The 23,092-nt window shown below is 54.2% G+C and overlaps 1 protein-coding gene and 1 long non-coding RNA gene across 4 annotated transcripts in view; one reads left to right on the forward strand and one right to left on the reverse strand.

Moving 5' to 3' along the window:
* SCN4A (sodium voltage-gated channel alpha subunit 4) overlaps positions 1-23,092 on the reverse strand; it is a 44,190-nt gene that overhangs the window by 14,501 nt on the left and 6,597 nt on the right. For 2 of the 3 annotated variants that reach the window (XM_027047852.2, XM_027047854.2), the window contains exons 2-14: positions 13,760-14,423; positions 13,551-13,669; positions 13,323-13,412; positions 12,910-13,038; positions 12,345-12,436; positions 10,460-10,756; positions 9,547-9,610; positions 9,165-9,306; positions 8,174-8,383; positions 7,405-7,558; positions 5,282-5,520; positions 3,371-3,544; positions 2,283-2,639 (exon numbers count right to left, since the gene is read on the reverse strand). In XM_027047852.2, the coding sequence (XP_026903653.1) occupies positions 2,283-2,639; positions 3,371-3,544; positions 5,282-5,520; positions 7,405-7,558; positions 8,174-8,383; positions 9,165-9,306; positions 9,547-9,610; positions 10,460-10,756; positions 12,345-12,436; positions 12,910-13,038; positions 13,323-13,412; positions 13,551-13,669; positions 13,760-14,032 (2,340 nt within the window). In that variant the 5' untranslated portion in view covers positions 14,033-14,423. Of the gene's footprint in view, positions 1-2,282; positions 2,640-3,370; positions 3,545-5,281; positions 5,521-7,404; positions 7,559-8,173; positions 8,384-9,164; positions 9,307-9,546; positions 9,611-10,459; positions 10,757-12,344; positions 12,437-12,909; positions 13,039-13,322; positions 13,413-13,550; positions 13,670-13,759; positions 14,424-14,603; positions 16,888-23,092 lie in introns of those variants that run through there. The other variant, XM_027047853.2, reaches the window with a different exon arrangement.
* LOC128313374 (uncharacterized) lies at positions 10,512-20,883 on the forward strand. Its single transcript, XR_008293998.1, has 3 exons — positions 10,512-10,774; positions 12,881-13,014; positions 16,512-20,883. It is a non-coding gene; the product is annotated as an uncharacterized LOC128313374 (long non-coding RNA).

Below are 23,092 nucleotides of genomic sequence, written 5' to 3' on the forward strand. Positions count from 1 at the left end.
TGAGAGAGCCACAGAGCTGGGCTGGAAAAGGGTATCAGTGGCGTGTGTGCATGTGTGTGCATGTGTGTGTGGTGGGGGTGACAGTGACATGCACACAAAGGCAGTGCAGTGGTTCCAGACTCTGGAGCCACACTGCTTGGGTTCAAATCCTGTGCAGGTGTCTAGCTTACCTCCCTGAGCCTTTGCTTCCCCATCTACAAGACAGAGATAAAACAGCATGTCCCCATCGGGCGGTGGCGAGCATTTAGAGAGATACACAGAAAGCGCTCAGAATGCTAGACAAATGTAAATAGAGGTCAGTCGTCACCGTTGTTATTGATGGTATTGACACCATCATTCTTACCACTGCTGCTATTACTGATGTTGTTGGCATGACATAGGCCCAGGTTCCAGTCTGGGCTCAGTTTCACACTAGCTGTGTGGTTCCAGGCTGTGCCTCCTCGGAGCACAGCACCAACGTTATCTGCCTCCCAGGGTTGTGGAGAGCATTAGGGATAACGCATGTAAAGCCCTTTGTGCAGGGACCGGCACATGGTAGGAGCCTAATACTTGGGGGTGTGATGCCAACGGCGGGTACCTAAACCACCACTCCCTCTTCCCCCACAGGCCTGTAACGTTTGGACTCCCCTGGCCTTGTAGACCATGCGCTTTGGTGAGCACTCAGACCATCCTGTGAAATAGGTCATCACCATCATCGTCCCCATTTTCCAGATGAGAAAAACTGAGGCCAGAGAGAGGTTAAATAACTTGCTCAAGGTCTCCTAGTCAGTAAGTGGCAAAGCAGGGGCTTGGAATGTTTTTGAGTTTACACACATTCAGACAGAAACCCACAGCAGACCCTTTTGGTCACCCTAGCCTCTTAAACTTACCTTCACAAACTTCTCAGACCCAGCTACCTCCTCCCCAATCCTGCCTCGAAGTTCTGATGGGGCATCTTCTGTCTCTCTGCAAGCCCTCGACAGCCAGCCTGGGTTCTCCTGCCTAGCTCTCCCTGGGGGCTCAGGACCTCGTCCCATGGTCTCTTCACCAGTGGAGGTGACACCCCTCCCCATCGGTCTACCCCTGCCCCCAGACAGAGCTCAGCGATATCTGAGAAGTGCTGACCCAGCAGCCCAAGGATTCCTCAAGACATTGTGGAACGTGGGGACGTGTAGCTTCCTACCCCGGTTGCCCAGGGCAGTGTCGGCCGCTGCAGGGGGCAGCCAGGCACAGCAGTCCTGGCAAGAACACCACCTACCCCGACCAGGGGAGGAGTCGTGGGTGTCAGGACAAGGAGACACGCCTTCCCAGGCCCTACCACAGAAATGCTGGTCACGGCCCCCACCCTTGTGCCTCGTGGCCTCCTGCAGCTCCTCCCCTGTGCCAGCCCCACAGGCCAAGTCCTGAGCCACAGAAAGCGGCAGGATGGAGGCAGTTTATGCCATCTCTGGATTCTCCCTGCTCCCGGGTGATTCCAGGAACAGAGAGGGGTGAGCCAGTGGGAGGAGGACAGGAGGCCCAGAAGTTCTGGTGCCAACCCTGCGTGGCGCCTTCCTGCACATTGTCACAGTCAAGCCTTGCAGCCTCCCTGTGAGGTGCCCACCATTTTTCTTCCATGTGAAGTCAGAGAAACCAGCTGACCAGAGAGCAGTAACTTATTCAAGGTCACACAGATGACAACGGAGCTGGGACTGGAGCGTGAGTCTGACTCCAGTTATCATGTTACTTTGTCCCAAACACTAAGTTTCAACAGTACTATTCACAGTGTGGTCTCTGCACCGGCAGCAGCCGCATTCGTTAGAAATGCAGATAACCAGGCCCTGGCTCAGAGCTGCTGAATCACTCTGCGGGAGTGGGGCCAGGCATCTGGGTTTTAAGAAACTCTCAGGTGATCCTCAAGCAGGTCAAAATTAGAGAGCCACTGGGTTAAACCATATAAAATTACCTTCTTGGGTGGGAGAGGTAGGACACAGGCAAGTATTAGGGATTTCATACAGTGTGACCACATGGGGAAAAAAGTCCTTGAAGGACAGCCCGATTAAAGGAAATAAAGCGTGGGGGGTGTTAAGAGTCTGACTCTTGATTTTGGCTCAGGTCATGACCTCACAGTTCATGAGCTTGAGCCCCATGTCCGGCTCTGTGCTGCCAGCGCAGAGCCTGCTTGGGATTCTCTTTCCCTCTCTCTCTGCCTTTCCCCTGCTTGCTCTGTCTCTCAAAAATAAATTTTAAAAAAATAAAGGAAAAGGATATGCGCGGGTTTCCCCGGGTGGGGGTGGGGGAGCCACCCAGTGGGCGTAACTCACCACTAGGTTGCCGATGACCATGACCATGAGGAAGACGGTGAGGCACATGGCCTGGCCGGCCACCTCCATGCAGTCCCACATGGTCTCGATCCACTCCCCGCACAGGATGCGGAAGACGATGAGGAAGGAGTGGAAGAAGTCGTGCATGTGCCAGCGGGGCAGGCTACAGTCCGCGGCGATCTTGCACACACACTCCTTGTAGCTCTTGCCGAACAGCTGCATGCCCACGACGGCAAAGATGAACACGATGATGGCCAGCACCAGCGTCAGGTTGCCCAGCGCGCCCACTGAGTTGCCGATGATCTTGATGAGCATGTTCAGCGTTGGCCACGACTTGGCCAGCTTAAAGACACGCAGCTGCCGGGCAGGGGGAGGGCAGGGGGCAGTGAGGCCCAGGGACCCCCGGCCCAACCGGAGGGAGCTGCATCTTTAGGAGAAAGAACTCTCCCATGAGTGATCTGAGGCCTCAGTCTGCCTCTCTATTAAATGGGAATACTCCTATCCGATCACCTCATCCTCTTTATGTGTTCAAAAGAAAGAGTCCCTCATCTCTTAAAGATGCAGACTGAAGTATTTACAAGTGACATTGTGTCAGGAGTTGCTTTCACCTACTTCCCCTCCCCCCCAGAAGTGGGGGACGGATGGAACATGAATGACAGAAGGTTAATGGCCATTGGAGTAGGTGACAGGTACACAGAGGTTCATTATACTCTATACGTTTGTGCATGAACGAATGGCCCCATAACGAAGTTAAAAAAATACAGAAGCACTCCTATAGGGTGGTGGACAGGATACTAAATTGGACTCCCAATTCCACTACTGATGCTTCCTGAGTCCCAGGCTACAGGTCTGCAATATGGTCCCTGTTCCACTGTCACCCAAGGTCACTAGGGGTCAGCTCCTGGGGCTGTCATTTCGGCCCCCGGCAGCCATCTGTGATAAGGGGGGTGCTCTCTTTCTCCCCATTTCTAGTAAGAGAGGTTCCTAGTGTCCTGAGAAGCACAAGTGGCTTCTTGGGGATCTCTCCTCTGACCCTCCTGGCACCCCCACCCCACCCCTCCTCAGCCTGGCCCCGGGGCCTCACGCACCAGCCGAAAGGAGCGGAGCACGGACAGTCCCTGCACGTTGGCCAGGCCCAGCTCCACCAGGCTGAGGGTGACGATGATACTGTCGAAGATGTTCCAGCCCTGCTGGAAGTACTCGTAGGGGTCCAGGGCGATGAGCTTCAGTACCATCTCTGCTGTGAAGATGCCTGTGAAAACCTGTGGGGTGGGTGCCATCCGCGTCACAGAGCCTCAGGGAGCCCGGGGCTTTGGAGTCTCCCCGTGACTTCCACCTCCTGGCAGAGCCCGCGGGGCCTGAGGGGGGCGGTCCAGAGCCCTGAGTGGGGGGTGGGGGGGCAGGCAGCGGAACCCACCGCCCACGTGTGTGTGGATGTGAGTGAAGAGTGCAATGGCCAGGCCACAGAGCAGAGACAGACCTGAACCCATGCACTTCTGGCCTTGTGACCATGGGCCAGTGACTTAACTTCTCGGGGCCGACCTCCACCACAGTACTTAGAACTCATAGAGCACTCTGTGGTTCACATCATGACCGCACTGGTGTGCCGCTCCCTACGCAGTTGGGAGTGACTGTCACTTGTCCCAGAGATGAGAACGTTGAGGGCTCAGAGAGAGAAACAGCAAGTGCTTGCTCCTGCCACCCATCCGGGAACGAGTCAGATCTCAAAGTCAGGTGTTGGGGTGCTTAGTTCAGTCTTCCTGTCTCTACACCCTACCCTCTCTACCCTGACTGGCAGGGGTCCCAGAACTCAGCAAATCTCAGTGGACTCAGAAGTCTACGGTAGGGGCCAAAAGGGGGCGAGGTCAGGGATCCATGGGAAGACCAGAGCTGCTCCCCACAAACCTGGCACAGGGGTGCACGGGCTGCCTAGCCTCTGAAAGCTCCCTGGGCATGGCCCCCTCCTGCCGGGCACCAGCTGCCCTGGTCCACAGCCTGCCTGTGCACATGCTGAGCCCCTCCCAGTAGCTGTCCCTGGCCGTGGCAGGTGCCCAGACAGCAGCAGAGTGTGGGCAGGGGGTGAGCAGGCAGCGGGCGAGGCCCATCACGCACACCCCAGCAGCTGCACACCCAGAGCACGCCCTTGCCCCTCCAGCCCAGCCTGGCATGGCAGCCACAGGCATCTCCATGGGATAGAAGTGCCCGCCTCGCACAGGCTGGGAAGTCTAGGGTCTGATGCCCATGCCACCCACACAGTCCTCCTACTGCTGCTGGCCCCCAAATTTTATTCTCCCTGGGCTCCCCGCACCCTCCGGGTGGGGAGAACATCTTGCCCATCTGCCATCTGGAAAAATGTCTAAGGGAATTGGGAAGGGCGGGGCAGGGCTGGAGGATGAGGCGGCTTTTTCCCTTTGTCAGGCTCCACGGAGGCTGGAAACGAGGTGATAATGCTCCTAATGGGCAGGGATAAGCGGGCGGATCAGTGTGTGTCAACAATAGCGGGGCAGGAAAGGCCGGAGGGGAGCTGGCCTGACCATGCTGGAGAAATGGTAGTGGGCAGGGGGTTAGGGTTGGGGTACTATTCCCTGGGGCCTCTTGGGCCTGGGTGCCCATGGCTATACGCCCCCACTTTCAGGTCTCTTGGTCCCTCTTAGGCCCACAACAACCTCTGAAAGTGGAGACCTGTCAACCATTCCCCCACCTCTGCCTCTAGGGCATGACCTAGACCCCAGATCCCCTGACTCTGGGTCCTAAAATGTCCAGCACTTCATCCCTACTCTCTCTGCCTGCAAATACCCTAAAACCCAAACTCCACGTCCCATGGATCACCCCATATATCTCCCTGTACATCAGCTCATGCCCCCCATGCTGGGAAAATGACCCTTGTATGCCCCCCAATAGTGCCACATATTTCCAAATAGCCCAGCTGGCCCCATAGGGCCCTGTGGCCCCTCTCCTGTCCTGCGTGGGAGAGATACCTCTCCCTGTCCCCTCCCTACCAGGTTGCCCACGGTGAGCACGTTGTCAAACTCCTCTGTCATGGGGTAATGCTCCATGGCCATGAAGAGGGTGTTGAGCACGATGCAGATGGTGATGCCCAGGTCCACAAAGGGGTCCATGACAATCAGGTGGATGATGTTCTTGAACTTCACCCATGGGGTGCAGCAGTTCCATATGAGCACTTTGTGGGCACACTTGTACCACCATGGTGGGCACTTCTGGTGGGCGTCTTCCAGCTCTGGGAACAGGGTAGAAACACACCTGATGGGGATCCCACCCATGTCCTCCTTCCCGGGCCTGTATCTTAGGTCCCACCTTCTAGGTCTGCCCCTTGAACTCCACCTCTCCAACCCATAGCCTTCAGCCAGGCCTACACCAAGCCCCTCTCTCACCCAGTCACCCTCAAGACCTGCCCCTGCAGGCCTCGCCCAAAGGGTCCAACCCCCAAAGCCCTGCCCATTTGCTCTGACCCTGAAAACTCCACCCCTTTAGCCAGGCTTGTCTGAAGCCCCTTCTCTTAAGGCTCCACCTGCAGCTGCTCCTTCTCGGGGCACCCACAGCACAAAGCCTGCCCCTCAATGACTCTCACTCCCTGACGGAGGTCTGGAGCTGTGATCTCTGGCTGGGCACGAGGGTCCCTAGGGAGAGGTGGGAGGCCACTGTAGAGGGCTGGGTCCCATTCCACCTGCTGCTGGCCAGGGCCACTCAGGAGCAGATCGAGGTTCCCCCTGAGGGCTCTCCCTCCCATTCCCAGTAAAGCTGACACCACCAGAGTGTCTCCAGCTAGTCTGTCCTTTCCCACCACAGTGGCTTTCTGGAATCACTGTCTATTCTTGCCACCTTAGCACTAGAACGCTGTTAGGCCCATGGATAAAGCTGCCCTTCCTCCTGGCCTTCAAGGCCTCCGTTGCCTGTGGGTGTCCTCAGCCTAGGCATGATCTCACTTTGTTACCACCAGAAGTTTATGAGCCAATAAACTCGTAGGTGAGGAAAGGGGACTGGGGGGGGGGGCAGTCCCATGGGGACCTGGGTTTGACAGTATGACTGGGACACCCCAGGGAATTAGCAGGGAATTGGACCTCTCAAAGACTGCAGATTCTAGTCTGATGGTAACATCCCTACCCCCAAGCTGGGTGCTTAGGGCAGGTGCCTCAAACAATGTCTGACACCCAAAACTTCTCACAAGGGTCCCAGCAAGGGCAGTGTTGAGTGATCTCCTCAGCCAGTGATGCTGAGCATCTCCTGGGGCATTCTCTGACAGAGCACAGATTCCTGGATGCCTGTCACACAAAATCAGGTGAGATGGTGTCCTCCAGAGGTCTGCAAAGTTCTCGGCCCTCCAAGTCCTTCCTGGCACAATGAAGGGGAGGGGGACGTGGGAAGGGGACCAGATCTCTTCTTTGTCAGATTTCCTTTATTCTTCCTTCTCTTGCTTCCTCCTTCCCTTCCCTTCACTCCCTCCCCTTTTCCCTCCCTCCCCCCTTTCCTTTCATCTATCCATACACTTATGTCTCTTCCCATTCATTAACCTTTCAGCCCATCCATATATCTATTCATCCATCCATCCATCCATCTGCCCACCCACCTATCTAGCCACCCATCCACCCATCCATCCAACCTTCCATCCATCATCCATCCATCCATCCATCCATGTGTGTCTATCCACCCTGCCCTTGTTACTGTATCCTGTTCTTTCCCTGAGACTTATAAGGGCAGTACAGGGATTTAGTATGGAGAATCTGTGACTCTACCCGGGCAGAGTTTGATCTTTGACCTTTAACTTTCACCCAGAAGACACCGAGAAGCAGGATTTCCAGTTAGCAGAACACTGGGCCTTGCTGGTTAGTATTATTATCCTGTCCTTCCCCATTGCCTTGGCAGCCCCCCAGGCTCTCCTGGAAAGCCCCAGTTCCCACAGCAGCCTGGCATTGCAGTCAGGACTGGGCCAAGCTAAGCCAGCACTATATTTATCACAGCCATTTCTTCCACACCTGTATAAAGTACTGTCCTCCCAATGCTGGGCCCAGCCAGGTCCCCATGTGCACCCCCCTACCAGGAGCCCGAGTGGCCTGATGGGCAGGATAGGCAGAACAGGATGTCTACAGGGGTGTTGAGCACTCACCTTCCATAGCATCAGAGATACCGCTGTCTGCGCTGCAGCTCTGCCTTGGAGGCCCCTTCTCCCCCAGTGATGTGTCTAGGCTGCCATTGCAGTCTTTACCGTGGGCTGGGTCCCCATCTGCCTCCCCGCCTTCCAGAGCCTGGGCGGCCTTGACCTGTGGGTCAGCAAGGGTGGTGCACATGGAGTCCATCTCTGAGCCCGGTGGATGGACTGACTCTCAGAGTTTCTTTCCAAGTGCTTTAGGATGGGGGCCCCTCTTCTTTTCCTGCACTGAGCCTGGTGCAGTTTGGGGGGCAATCTCCGTGGCAGTGGGGCTGACAGGGTAGGCGCCAAAGTGACTGAAGACCTTCATCCCCAAAGACCCTCCATTCTCTGAAGCTTTGATTGACCCTACACTTGATGAGATGGTAAGAAATGGGCAGCTGCTCCCTGGGGCCTCATCAGGACCCACCTCTCCCTCAGCACAGACCCATTTCCTGCCCCCAAAAGAATCACAAAACCATAGATATTTGAGCTGGAAGGCTACTTCAGGTTTAACTGCTCCAGATCCCTGTTGTTCATGGGGAAACAGAGGCACAAAGCTGCAAACTACTCTTTCTACTGCCTAGACCTCCCATCCCACCAAAGCCCCCAGCCTGGGGCCTAGCGCTCACCCTGCCTTGCAGCCTCTACCCCATGCCTCTCCCTCACCCTCCGCCTGCCCGGGAGAACCCAGGCTGAGGGGCAGGGAGCTCCCTGGATCCTCGGCCTCCTCTCCCTGAGTTCAGACCTTCTCCAGCTCCTCCTGCTGCTTTTTGAATTTCTCCAGCATCTGCTGAAACTCTTCTTCTTTCTCCTGATCCTCAGCCAGGGTGGCCTCGTTCTGCTCTGCGTATGCCATGGCCACCACTGCCAGGATCAGATTGATGAGGTAGAAGGAGCCCAGGAAAATGATGACCACGAAGAAGATCATGTAGGTCTTCCCAGCTGCTCGGAGGGTCTAAGAGGTGGGGGGAGGAAGAGAGGGGGTGTTACATGGTACCCTGCCGGATTTCACCCACCACCCCTCTCCACATACCCATTGCCCAGATAGGTAAACAGGTCCCTCACAGAGCCTGGCGATTTGAGGACCTTGAGGCAGGGTATGGTCATCTTTGGCAGGCTAAGCCACATTCTGGGGAGCTTCAAAATATATACTTGGGATCCAGACTTCCCTGGGCTCCTGGCTCAGAGATCCCTGAGGACCTGAGATAGACATCTTGAGATCAGAGAGCCAGGATTTAAAAAATGGTGAACATGAGCTTTGGGGTCAGCTTGAATCCTACAGTTCTACAGTTCCTGGCAGCTAGTAAGAGCTCAACAAATAGTAGTTGTCATTATTACTATCGTTAATATCGTCAGTGGTAGAAACATTATCAGTGGCCAGAAGGCATTGTTGCTCTAGACGCAACCTGCCTTCCATGCAAACAGTAGAAGCTAAATAACTGTGTAAGAGCAGAGTTGAATTTCTAAGTGGCCCGACTGCTTCCTGTGAGGCCTGGGGGTCTGTGCCAGGCCCAGATCTCAGTACTTAAGGCAAAACTGGTAAAGGGAGAAAAGGCTGTGGCTCAGATGTGGGTGGGTCCCCAGTGTCAGAGGGCTCCAAGAACCTGTGTGTGGGGGCACTGAGGGGAGTCTCAGGGAGGAGGTGGCCTTGCTCTGGGTCCCGCCAAGCCCTGAGAAGACTGTAGGGATGGGAGAGGTGGCCGTAGGGCTGAGAGGCAGGGTGGGGGCCGTTGTACCAGCTGGAAGAGGTTCTCCCAATAATCCTGTGTCATGAGGCGGAAGAGAGCCAGGAAGGCCCAGCTGAAGGTGTCATAGCTGGTGTAGCCATAGTTGGGGTTCCGCCCAGCCTTGATACACTCGTAACCCTCGGGGCAGTGCCTGGGGATAAAATGGGGTGCTGGCTTTAGGGAGGGAAGAGAATACCAGCTGAGGGACAGATGGGGGAGCCCAAGGGAAAAAAATCCTATAGTTCTGTCTGTATCCCCCAAACAGGGAAGTGTTTCAGTCATGTCCATGGGTCTTCCTCAAATTCCCACCACCCCCACGTTCCTGTCCCTAATCAGCTCCCATCTTCCAACACCCCTGGGACAGTTTTTCCCACTCCCCAGTATCACTCACCCAGCATCGCTGCTGTTCCCACAAAGCAGGGCGTCATTGGCACCCTCCAGGAAATAGAAGTTCCCTTTGGGAGTCAGAGGCCACAAAGGAAACATGTCACCCACGTGGACACACTGTGGACACATGCACCCATTGCACTCCTGTGGACACATCTGTGTGGACCACATACACCAAATGGATGCTCTCTGGGTGCCCCTCCCCCTCCTTTAAGGTCTCTGGGTAGATGCACTATAGGGATCTCGGTCGCAAGCAGTCAGCTCAGTGCCCTGCTGTGGTTGTGGCCGGGCAGTCGGGATACAGCAGGGGCACAGAGGGGCGGCAGGATCATACATGCAATGCACATGCCTGGGGCCACCACGCACCTGCGCAGGGCCCCTGACTGAGGGGTGAGCAGGCCGGGGGGGGGGGGCGGGGGAGCTAGAATCCAGGGGCCAGATTGAAGAAGGGGTACCTTTCTCTAATTTGCTAGAAGGCATTGTGTAGACTAAGTGTGGCTGGCGAGACTGTGTGGCTTGCGCGTGTGTGCCCGTGAAGTATGGCATGTGAATAGGCGAGCGTGTGGGTGCCTGGTGGTGACCCTGCCAGGGTGCCAGCACATAGTGTTATGGAGGAAAACAAGGAATGTGTAGGTTAGGGAACAGGGACTATGGGCCGCTGCTTTTCATAGCAGAAACTTTAGGATTTTCAGAGCAATTGGTCATTTACTGTCCCGGTCACCCTTTGAGAAAGGTATTGTTGTCTCAGTTTCACAGGGGAGGGTACTGAGGGTTAGGGAGATCGAGGGACGTGTCAGCGGATACCCAAGCTGGTAAGCTCAGGTCTCCCCTGCTGCTTATCTCACAAGGGGCTGCCCTAGGGGCTGGGGCAGATCCCACCGGCCTCCCCCCCCCTCCCCCCCCCCCGCATTCCTTACCTTCATCATTGATGTAGGCCTCCCAGTCAAAGGTATAGTTGCTGGCCCAGCTCTCGTGGCCGGTCCACGTCTCGTTACCATACCACGTCTCATTACCATACCACGTATCGTTGCCGTACCACGTGGTGTTGGTGTCGTTGAAGGGTGGGGGCCAGCGCACGCACTTGTGCCGCAGGTTTCCCATGAAGAGCTGCAGCCCGACCAGGGCAAAGACACTCAGGCAGAAGACGGTGAGGATCATCACATCCGACAGCTTTTTCACCGACTGGATCAGGGCCCCCACGATCGTCTTCAGCCCTGACCATAGGGAGGAGGGTAAGAGAAGGGGGTGGGCGGGATGATAACTCACTCCGCTATCCTCTGGAGCCTCTGCCTACTGCATCTTTCCTTCAAGGCTTGAGTTACTAGGGGCACCACTTCCTTGAAGCCTTCCCAGATTAACCCCACCCTCCTCCGATCACATCCTTGATGTGGAGCCTTCGAATGGCCACAGGGCCTCAGCCACGAGAAGAATGCACTTTACATAAGGACTTTCCAGGCTGTTGCCTGACTCGTAGAGTAACACACGGGCACACGGTGGAGTTGCATGAATGTCACTAGGTCAACACTCCCAAAGTGTGTTCTACACAGCACTGATCTCCCAAGCTGTGCCCTTAAAAGAAGGGGTTCAATCATGTTTGGGAAGGGCTCAGCTCTAGATTTTGCTCTTGGAGAGTCACTGTAAATTATCCCATCAAAGGCTCTGACAAGTCCTACAGAAACAAGCAAAAACTTTAATACCATGTTTCCTTAACTTACTTGACAACAGAACCCCCTTTCTTTTTTCATTTTTTAAATGTTTGTTTATTTTTGAGAGAGTGAACAAGAGTGAGTGGGGGAGGGCCAGAGAGAGAGGGAGACAGAGGATCTGAAGCAGGCTCTGTGCTGAGAGCCAAGAGAACGATGTGGGGCTCGAACTCACAACCTGTGAGATCATGACCTGAGCTGAAGTTGGACCCTCCACCACTGAGCCACTCAGGTGCCCCAGAACCCCTTTTCTTATTAACATCTAAGGAACAGCAGGATTCACTCTGAGAAGCTCTAGACTGAGTTGGAGATAATACTATCTATATATAATATAGATATAATATATATCTATATATAATAATATCTATATATAATAATAATAACATCGCCAAACCTGCCTCTTTGGGCAAAGGCATAAAACATCTTACAGAATTCCAGGGACAGATTCCCATCATTTATAGAAGAGCCATAACTTCTTTGGGCCTAATCAGAGTGTCTCTCGCTTCCATATTAGTTCATTTCCTTATCTTAGCCTGTTGGGAAAACAGGTGCTCAACCGCCCTCTTATCAAAACACTCTGAGCTCTGAGGATGCTGGAAGCTGGCGTCGAGGAAAGGCACGGTGGCTTCCCTCGGTGGCCAGCGAACAGTATGGCCTTTGGTAGGCACTTCCCCTCCGAGGGTCTCTCAGGGTCTCACCTTCCTCAGCCACAGTTTGAGGGGGTTGGACTAGGGGAGAACATGCCCATGTAACCCTCCTAACAACCCAATGAGTGGTGCCATTATTATCCATATTTTACAGGGGAGGAAACTGAGGCATAGACAGGTGAAACCACTTGCGTAAAGCCCAAGTTAGCTAGTGAGACTTGAGCTCAGGCAGTCTGGCTCAGAGTCTGTGCTGGGCTTCCTCTCAAGTGCCCATCTTCCAGCCTCTGGCCCCTTCTCTTCCCTGGCAGTGGCGGCCTCCCTGTGTATCCAGGTTTTGGTGTGAGAGTGTTATGACCCTAGGTCAGCCTCCTGGAGTTGTGTGTCAGGTTCCAGGCCTGGGCATGGGGCGAGGCCTGCTGGCCCAGGCAGGGGGTCCCCCAGCTCTCCAGTACCTGGGATGACTGTGATGGTTTTCAGGGCCCGCAGCACCCGGAAGGTTCTCAGGGCTGAGATATTGCCCAAGTCCACAAACTCTGTCAGGTACCTGGGCAGGGGGGATGAGGTGAAGGCTGTGTCAGAGTCAGAAGTGGGTGTTAGGGCAGAAATCGCAGCTTCTGCAGGCCCAGAATGAGGATTCCCATGGAATCCTTGGGGTTGGGTTACCACAGGGGTTGGGGGAAAGGCCAGGTCAGACACCCCAAGGTTCCTGTTGGGGCCCGAGAGCTGGGAAAGACAGTGCAGGAACTTTGCTGGGCATAGCCCAGCTGTCCCAGTGTTGGAGGGCCTGTGGGACTGGGGTCCAGGGCTGCCATGTGTGTTTGCACATGCGCTGGGAGAGCCTCCAAGCCAGACTCCAGAAATGGCCGCTCCTGGAATTGGACAGCTCACTGCACACTTGCCTGTGATCCCCACGGTTCACCCCTCCCAAAGGGTCAGCCCACTCAGCTGCCCTCTTTGAAGCCTGGCCCCCTCCCCTCCCCCTCCTCAGCCTTGGGGCACCCTTTGGGCCCCGCTCACGCCATCATGATGACACTGAAGTCCAGCCAGTTCCAGGGGTCCCGGAGGAATGTGAAGTCGTCAATGCAGAAGCCTCGGGCCAGCATCTTGATGAGGGACTCAAAGGTATAGATCCCTGTGAATGTGTACCTGGTGGGGAGAGGGCAGGCAGGGGCAGGTGTGGCAACGACAGACCTCCCAGGGGGGAGGTCACAAAAGTGAAATATGCCACCCAGGGGGTTGAGGATATTGGTGAGAGGGACAATGTGCACCACACCGAGGGCTTACGGTGTTGATGGGGTGACAGTTATAGAGTGTGTGTCCTCCTGGAAGACAAGAGCAGTATCCTCAAAGTACAGCCCCCCGGGGTGAGCTGTGTCCCAGGCCTGGGGTTGGCGGGGGGAGGGGGGTGCTCCGAGAAGGGGAAGACTTACTCCACATGCTTGGACCAGGAAGGCGGGTCACTCATGGTCATGAATACACAGTTGGTCAGGATGGTGATCATGATGAACATGCTGAACAGCGTCAGGGGGAGGGTCAAGGAAAGTGAGGGAGCAGGTGGGGAGGGGAGGTGGACGGAGAGCCTCCTCACCCACAGCACCTGGCTTTGCCCGTCCCCAACCCCTTCGTGCCCCTGCTCTCGCTCCATTTGGGCAGGATATGAGTGAATGAGCACCTTGATGGCACCACGTCTGATGATGCTGAAAGGGCTCAGCATGTAGAGAGCTGGTGTAGCGGAGAAGCGAAAGATGGCCTTGCCCTTGTTAAGCACGATGAAGGTCTGAGGCAGAGAGAGAGCTGTGAGCTGTACGGACAGGCAGACAGACGGATGATGGACAGACGGGTAGAGGGAACCCTCCTAGGCCCAGACCTTCTTGTCGCTGTAGTAGGGGTCCAGGTCCTCCAGGGGGATGCCGATGACCTCTGGTGGGGGGTCCCCATAAATAAGGGGCAGGCTCTTGCCAGCCTCCAGGTCGCTGCGTGGCTTCCTTTCAGGCTCCTCAATCTCCATCTGCTTGTTCCGCTGCTGCCGGGCCTCCTCCTCCACTGCCCGGCGTTCTATGGCTGCCAGGGACTCCCGGGTGAAGGGGCGCAGGCTCTCAGGGCCCAGAGGCACCAGAGTGGGCAGAGATGAGCTGGCCATCCTCGCATCCTGGGCTCAGCGGCCAGGAGGGTGGCAGGTAGCCAGGAAAGCTGCTGTGCGCAGCCCCCCGGGGAATTGGGCGGCTACCCCGCCCTGGGCCTGCTGTCCGCTACTCACCTCCTGCCTGCCCCGGAGGCCAGGCCGGAGAGGTCGGCGTGCAAGCCTTGTCGGGACTGGGAGATGCACCTGCAAGGCCTGGGTGCTGCTGCCGCACAGGTGCTGGACGTAAGCGCATCACCCCCAGCCCTGCACCACACTCTCCCCAGCAGGGGGTTGGCTGCCCTCGGGACTGACAGCAGACCAACCTCTTCGGTCTTGAGGACTTGGGGCCAATGCCCCAGTGCCCTCAACCACTTCCTGGGTCCACGCTCCGGAACTGGGTGGCTTCAGCCTATGGGGACAGAGAGAACCACAGCTGGCCATACTTAAGAGTGGCCTCTATTGTGTAGGGAGGTGGCAAGGAGTCAGATGTGAATGTGCAGGTGGGCCCAGAGGATGCACCAAGATGAAGGGCCTGTTTGGGAGGAGCCTAAAGCAGGAAGGGCAAATGAATTTCATCTTGAGGGCTGACCTGGATCAGCTGCTATTGGCTGCCTGGAGATGCGGGCAGATACCATCGAGGTTGCGGCCAGACTTGGTGCAAAAAGACTGCCATGATTGATTAGTGATGTCTGCCAGGGCATGAGAAAGGAGAATGTAGTGAATCTGCCTGTATTTGCCATTCCTGGCCTGGAGGGAAGGGGAGAGAAAGATGTAGGGTGTGGACTACCTTGTCCTGAGGTTTGGGGAAGCATGATGTCGGGCTGGGAGAGGGAAGCAGGAAGGGATCCCGGCTCCACAGAGGGTTCCGACAGCCCCCTCCGATGGAACCTGTGGGATCTAACCCACGGGCAAGCAGGGGAGCTGGAACAGGAAGATGCAAGGTGTGTGCGTGGGGCCACATCAGGAGAGCCTGCAGATACTAACGTGGACGAGGAGGGTACAAAGGAAAGGTTATGGGGACAAAGTCAAGGACAGTTTCAATGGTGGGGGCAGGGCTAGCGCTCCCAGAGACGGTTTTTGGCTGGTGGTCCCTGTACGGACCGGGTGGATGAAGGGGCACCCATCCGGAGCCTTAGAGGCCTGTGGAAACTGTGTGGACTGTCCTTTGGCCTCTCCTGGCAGCCTCGCTCCTGCCCAGCCTTCCCTGTGGAAGGGAGGTGGTAGGTCACTTATCAAAACGGCCCTGGGGAATGACCCACATCCAAAGGCAGGCCCAGGGAGACCTCTGCGGTCCGGTCACACAAACCATGCAAGGTCTGCACAGATAGACACCCCAGAGCCACGTCTCCACCCAGAGGGCTTGGACGGACCCCCCCAGAGACATCCAGAGCTACACTGGAGGGCAGCTCTTTTTCAGAGGGTGCAGATGCCTCTGCAGTGCCCCTGCTCTGGCCGGCGCACTTCCTCAGGCTTGGTCAACAGATGGGGAGGGCGGCCCAGGGAGAGGCCAGAGCCATTGGGCAGAGCCAGCCACGCCCCCGGGCCTGGCTGCCCAGCTGCTCCCTACCATCACCCAGGGAGTCGTGTTTCCACGGGGATGACTCTGCTCATCCCTGCTGACCCCGTCCCTCAGCTGCTCATCGGCCCCATCGTGTGCATGGGAGCGCGTGTGTGAGCACACACATGGGCACACACACACGCGCACACACCCCACAGTCATACTCTACCATTAGCTACACACCTTCCCGCCTTCAGCCCGTCGCTGCCCTACAGACACGCCCACACAGAAGACACTGACCTGCCGGATGGCCCTGGAGAGAGACCCCATGGCTGCTGGGCTCCCTCCCAGTTCACAGGCCACGCCCGGCAACAGTCCTCTGGCCTGATGCTGTCCACTCTGCCCTTCACAGGGGCCCAAGCGGGACGACAGAGAACCAGAGACAGTCTGGCTCCGCCCCAGCATTCGTGGAAACTACACTCACTGGAGTCCCTGGAGGCCCCCAGAGGACAGACCCAGTGGTGTCTCCTCAGCTGGCCCTCCTGGTCCCCCTCAGGCACCTCACACTGCCACTGCCTTTCTTCCTGAGAGGAGGGCCTGTCCTGTCCCTCTGGCCACTGTCTCCACCTTAGCTTTGTGAACTCCTCCTTCCCACTCCTGGAAAATACTGCTTCTCCAGGGCCTGGTCTGTAGCCCCGTTTTCCTTTTGACAGCACGGACCCCTCCTCGTTGTGTCCATCCCTGCCCCGGGGGGGTAGCCGCCACCCACCTCCTTTCCATGGTCACTATGGCTTTGCCGCATCTGTTCCCACTTCCCCAGTGGCCCCAGACCGGTCAGGTCAGAGCTTTGTGCAGCCAGAGCCTTCAAAGCTCTAAGATAAATGGTAATTCATGCCCTGCCTATGTGATTGCCTGGTGGTATCCGTCTCCCCCACCAGACTCCTCACAGCCTGGGGTTTGGGGTCACCACTGATTCTGGTGCCTGGCACATTGGTACAGGTCTGTTTAACGACTGCCACCCAGTCCCCGCCTCTCTTCGCTCGCCTGGGCTCAACCCTGGGCTCCAGACCCACAGATGGCACAGCCAGCCTGGCACCTCCTCCGGCTGATCCCAGCGGCCCCAGACGGACTCCTTGTCTCTCCCTTCAAAATCTGCACTTCACCCTAAATTTCTCTCCTGCCCTCTTCACCAGCCCTGGAGCCCCTTCACATCTGGATGTCTTGGTATGTGAGAGGGAAAGTGCCCTCCCTGGCTAGGCCAGTTGAGGCACAGTTTTGGTTGGTGTATACCTGCTCCGTTCCCAGGCCCAGCACCCACGAGGCTCTCCATCCTCCAGGCTTCATCACCCCTCACCTGCTCCATCCAAACCCCCCACCTGCCTCCCTACTCCCCACTGGGCTCCCCTGCAATCCACCATCCAAACTGCCAAAGCCACAAATCCGATCAAACCCGCCTCCTCCTTCAGTGGCTTCTCACTGCTTAGTAGTGTGTCCACACCCTTCCACCTGGCTCCCCAGGCTTGCCACGATCCAGTCCCTACCTGACCCCCTCCTCCTGCCCCACACGCGCCCATCCTCTGGCCATGCTACGACCGTCCTCACAAATGGGCCAAGCTGTTTCACACCCACCCCCACACCTTTGCTTATGGTCTGCTTGCCTCCTGGAACACCGCTTCTTTTTGTCACCCCAGAGAACTTTAATTTGTCTTTCTAGACTCAACCTCCCTGGGCACCCTGGCTGAATGGATTGCTTCTTTGGACCACCAAAGTGCCTAATACGGAGCAAAAAGGTTATTGAATGAGTCAGTGAATGAATGAGCGAGTGAATGAATGAATGAATGAATTCGAGGAGCCCTCCACCTTTGCCCCTTTCTCCTGTAAACACACCCTGTACCTAAATCATGACCAGAGACCACATCTCCTCTGATATCCCCTCCCCCCACCTCCTTCCTCGGTTCACCCTCAGGTGCAAGTGCCCCTTGTCACTGTGATCCTTGGGCTGCTTCCTGCCCTCACGCCTTTTCTCTGCATTTTCTCCCTCTCCGACAGAGCCCTCTGACCTCACCTCCCTACGTGTTGTCTCAATGACAAGAGCCATCCTTATAAACCCTCCTCGAAAATACCTTCGACTCTTGCCTTCTCTCTCCTTCCATTCCACTCACCTGGGGAAACCCCAGCCCCCCTCTCCCAGCTGTGTTTCTGAATCAGGCCCTGGGCAGCCGGACGTTGCCAGAGCAAAGACCAGGCCTGGCTGGGTTCACAGGTGACTTTGTGGTTACAAACTCTACCTTTATCCTCACTTCTGCCCTGGGGAGTGCAGGTTTCTCTGATGGTTTCACCTCACTTTTCCACTTAAAAAAATTTTTTTGAGGGTGGGTGATGGGTATTGAGGAGGGCACCTTTTGGGATGAGCACTGCGTGTTGTATGGAAACCAATTTAACAATACATTTCATATATTGAAAAAAAATAAATGCCCACGTAAGTAATAGTGAAAAAAAAATTTTTTAATGTTTATTTTTGAGAGAGACAGTGAGTGGGGAGGGGTAAAGAAAGAGGGAGACACGGAATCTGAAGCAGGCTCCAGGCTCTGAGCTATCAGCACAGAGCCTGACACAGGACTCGAACTCATGAGCTGTGAAATCGTGACCTGAGCTGAAGTTGGCTGCTTACCCGACTGGGCCACCCGGGTGCCCCTTGCTTTTCCACTTTTTGAGAAAACTATTCCATGCCTTCTCTTCTTTCCTCTAATCCACCACCCCCCTCCCCGTGATGCTCTCAGCTGGTGACTTTGCCTCAGTCTTCGATGAGAACATAGCATCGCACCCTATCTAACCAACAAAACCATCTTCATGCCCCGCCCCTTGCCTTCACCATCCCGCAAAACTGGAAGAAGAATCACCAAAGGCGAGGCCTTCCACATGGGCTCAGCCCCGACCCCTCTTGCCTTCCCAAGGACCTCATTCTCTAGCTATCTTCTCTCTACCACTGTGAACCTCCTCCTGGCTATGACCAGGATCTCCCATCTTGAAAATAATGGCAATGGTGACAAAAGCTCTCCCGGTCTCATGCCCCTTCATCCGTTGCCCTATTTTTCTATTTCCTTTCATGGAGAAGCTTCTTAGAAAGTGTCTACACCAGCTGTCTTTACTTCCTTACCTTTTGTTTGCTCTCTAACCCATTCCAACCTGGCTTCCATTTCCCCCACTCAACTGAAATGGCTTTTGTCAAGTCACTAGCACCCTCTCTGCTGCCAAGTCTGCTGAACACTTTTCTGTCTTCACCTCCCTCAACCTCTCAGAAGCATTCAACCCAGTTGGCTGCAGCCCCCTTCTGGAAAGCCTCTACTCGCTCAGCCTCCATGAGAGCATAGCCACGGCTTCCCTCCTACCTCTCTGGCTGCTCCTTCTCAATTTCTTTGCTTGTTCCTCTTCCTCTCTTCAATCTCTAAAGCTTCTCAGGGCCCAGTCTGGGTCTGGATGGCATCATTCTTAGGACTGTAAATTGTGTCACAGGAATATTGTAACATCTCCTTTGAACTCCAGACTGATATATCCAACTGCCTACTGAACCACTCTTGTGTGGATAGCTAACAGGCATCCCAACCTATGATATCTGGAATGAAACATTTGCCTTCCTCAACTGTTCCAACCCGCAGGCTTCCCCAACCCAGAAAACATCTATCCATCCATCTGGTTCCTCCAGTCAAATATCAGGGTGCCTCTTTGAATGCTCTTTTTTTCCTCGCCTTCTACGTCCAGCCCATCCAAGGTTCCATTAATACCATCTCCAAAATATACACATCCTCCACCTTTTCCCCTTAGACCATATCACAATAAGCTCTCACAATAACCTGTTTCCTGATAACTGCTTTTGCCCTGCCCCCCTGCAAACCTGCTCCATAGAGCAGTTAGTGATCTGTTAAGAATAAGAAACTAATCATGTTGTTTCTCCTGCTTAAATTTCTCCAGCAACTTCCTGTTGTGCTTAGAACAAGACCTAAATGCCTTATGGTGGCCTACAAGGCCCTGGGGATCCAGCCCCTGTCTCCCTCTCCACCCTGTCTCCTGATTCCTCCCTGCTCCCTCTGCCCCAGTCCCACTGGCCTCCTTCCAGCTCCTGGACCACTGGGCTTATGCTTGCCTTTGGGTTTTACCTGGCCCTGTGCTCCCCTCCCTCTTCACATGGCTCTTCCATCTTATCCCCCCTCCCACCCCCACCCCAGTCTAGGCTCAAATGTCTCTTCTCCAAGTGGCTTTCTCCTTCTCTACTCTCTATCACAGTCCTCTGTATTTTCCTTGACATCATATGTCATAATTGGTAATTACTTAAACAAGTAACTTGCCTAATTTATTTGTCTAGACTGAAATGCCAAGAGGACAGGAACTGTCTGTCTAGGTCACCATGCCCAGTCCCAGGATTGGGCACAGAGTAGGCACTCAGTACATGTTTGCTGAAAGAATGAGCGGATGAAAACCTGGATGCAGACCTTTCCATGGTTAAAATGGATTCCGATATGTTTCATTGTTTCATCCATTTGTTCATTTATTTATCCATCCATCCATCCTGTTAATAAGCCAGAAGCTAAGCTAGCCCCGAACAGGACTTGAAGATGCACCAGTTGGGCATCTTGCTTTCTGAGAGCTAGTAGTTAGGGGAAAGGGGACATGGGGACATATAACTATGACATGAGAAATCAATGCTTACTCTAAACAGGGGAGGTCGTCGTGCTATGGAAGTTCAGGTGAATGAATGGCTACTTCCAGGTCAGAGAAGGAAAGATGTGGCTTTTCAGTTGGGCCTCAAAGGATGCTTAAGTTATAAACACAGAGGAATGGAGGGGAATAGTACTCCAGGGAGAGGGAGCAGCCAGAACAAAGACAGAAGCAGGACATAGGGAGATGCATTTGTGTCAGTCTTTGTGGGACACAGAATCTATTCAGGGATTGGGGGAAGGTGGGTTGGGCAGCTGGCTGGCTATAGCAGGCCTGGGTGTCTGGACTTCACCCTGCAACCCTGGAGAGCCCCTCACATGGGGCAGTGTGCCCACCCTTTCGATATGTCTAGAGTAGACAGGACAAGCTGTGCTATTTGCAGTGGACACCGGTGGAGGAATGAAAGGTTTCCTGGGATGTGTGCACGATGGCTTCCTGGCAGGGACAATCACAACAATGCCCCATAGCATGGGTTGGGTGTCATGCTGGCCCATCTCCACGTGGCTCTTCCAGCTACAACCTGGAGTAAACGGGGCCAACGTGACAGCTTAAATCTTCCTTCCACCAGCCAGAGATTAGACTCTGGTCTCCACCCCAGTCTGTTCCCGAGATGTGGCAGCTAAGGGCCTGCAGGGGGGGCTCTATGAAACCTCTTCCCACGGAAGAGGTTGTTCAGGAATTTAAGAACCTTGGTGCAAGGACCCAAGAGATCAAGGAGTCCAGCTTCCTCATTTTACAGATGGAGAACCTGAGGCCCAGAGGGAGCAGCAACCCCCCACCCCCACCCTAGATCATGCATTTATTCATTCAACAAACATTTCTTGAGCATCTGCTCTGTGCTGGGCTCGCGCTAGGAGCCAGAATGTAACAATGGCAAACTCCCTGTCCTCATTGAGCTTGCATTCCAGAAGGAGGAGGCAGATAATAAATAGGGAAGCAAATAAGATAATTTTAGAGAGTGATAAATGAGAAGCCATGCCAAGAATAAAACCCAGCTCCCTGAGTGCCAGGGCTAGAGCCCGTTTAGCAAGTGAGAAGCCCCAACGGAACTTGCACTGAAACGGAAGTTTGGGCGGAAGTGGTGAGTAAAGTCAGGCCATCTTGGGGGCCTGGAGATGGTGAGCAGACAGGGGTGAGGGTGGGGAAAGAAGGGTGAGGAGTCGGGGAGCCAGGCTGGGGCCAGCTGTCCATAGGCAGGGAGCCGAGAGTAAGGACGCTAGAGGGTGAGGCAGCCCTTCTCTGGAGCAGGTCCAGCCCAGCATTGTCTTTCTCTGTGGGGCTGCCAGATTGGAACACTCAATTCCAGATATAGTCTGACCACAGAGAGAGAGGCCTTTTCTCCCCAGCCTAGACACCCTTTGTATTCATTCATCCCAAGATGGCATTCTTTAGCCACCTCCTCATAAGGTGGCATTTACAATCACTCCTGATCTTCTCCTCATGAACTGTAGTCAGATTAGATCTTCCCCCATCCTATAAGTTGTGCAATTGATTTTTCTCTTTTAAATCCAGGTGGACCCCAAACAAAATATTAGCAAGTCAAATCCAACAGTGTATAAAAAGAAGTATACACTACAACCTAGTGGGATTTATCCCAAGTGTGCAAGCACGTTCAACATTAGAAAATCAGTTGGGGCACCTGGGTGCCCCAGTCAGTTGAGCGTCTGACTTTGGTTCAGGTCATGATCTCGCAGCTCGTGAGTTTGAGCCCCACATCAGGCTCACTGATGTCAGCGCAGAGCCAGCTTCAGATCCTCTGTCCTCCCCACCTCTCAAAAATAAACATTTAAAAAAGAAAAAGAAAGCAGTTAATGTAATCTATTACATCAATAGGTTAAAGGAGAAAAACCACATAATCATATAAAGAGATGCAGGAAAAGAATTTGACAAAATCCAACACCCATTCATGATTTAAAACAAAACAAAACAAAACAAAAAAACAGGAACAACTCAGCAATAGTGGAGAGTTTCCTCAACCTGATAAAGAACATTTACAAAAAAACCTGCAGCTGGGGCACCTGGGTGGCTCAGTCAGTTAAGCGTCTGACTTCAGCTCAGGTTATGATCTCACAGTTTGTCAGTTGGAGCCCCACGTTGGGCTCTGTACTGACAGCTCAGAGCCTGGAGCCTGTTTCAGATTCTGTGTCTCCCTCTCTCTCTGCCCCTCCCCTGCTTGTGCTCTCTCTGCCTCTCTCAAAAATAAACATTAAAAAAAAAAAAACAAAACCCTACAGCTAACCTAGTACTTAATGATGAGAAACTAGAAGATTTCCATAAAGATCAGGAACAAGGCAAGGATGTTGCCTCTCACCACACCTTTCCAAAATATATTGGAAGTCCTAGCTAATGCAATAAGACAAGAAAAGGTAATAAAAGGTATGCTGATTGGAAGTGAAGAAATAAAACTGTGTTTGTTCACAGATGACATGATTGTCTATGTATACAATCCAAAAGAACTGAAAAAAACAAACTGAAACTAATATAGGTTTCAGGATGCAAGGTTAAAATAAATCAAAGTATAGGACTTTACATCCTACAAGTTGCCCTTGTTCATTATACCTCTTCACCTCTAGTCTTTTGCGAAAGCCTATCAGATCTTGATTCTTTTCCTCTCAGTTCAACACTCTCACAGCTATGTATCTATGATCCTGACTGTCCCAAATTATTGGCCAAACACAGCTCAGGATAGACACCATCACCACCATCCCCCCCCGCCCCCACCATATGCTTCTAGAACCTTCTCTCCTAGGATACCTATGCTTTCAAAGAGGCTCTTTCAAACATCCAGAAACCCACCAAATTGCACTGTATTGGCCTGGAATCCTCCGATAAGTATCAGCCATGCTGTACCACCCTGAGATGTGAAA

This window comes from Acinonyx jubatus, chromosome E1 (assembly GCF_027475565.1).
Source record: "Acinonyx jubatus isolate Ajub_Pintada_27869175 chromosome E1, VMU_Ajub_asm_v1.0, whole genome shotgun sequence".
Taxonomy (NCBI): Eukaryota; Metazoa; Chordata; class Mammalia; order Carnivora; family Felidae; genus Acinonyx; species Acinonyx jubatus.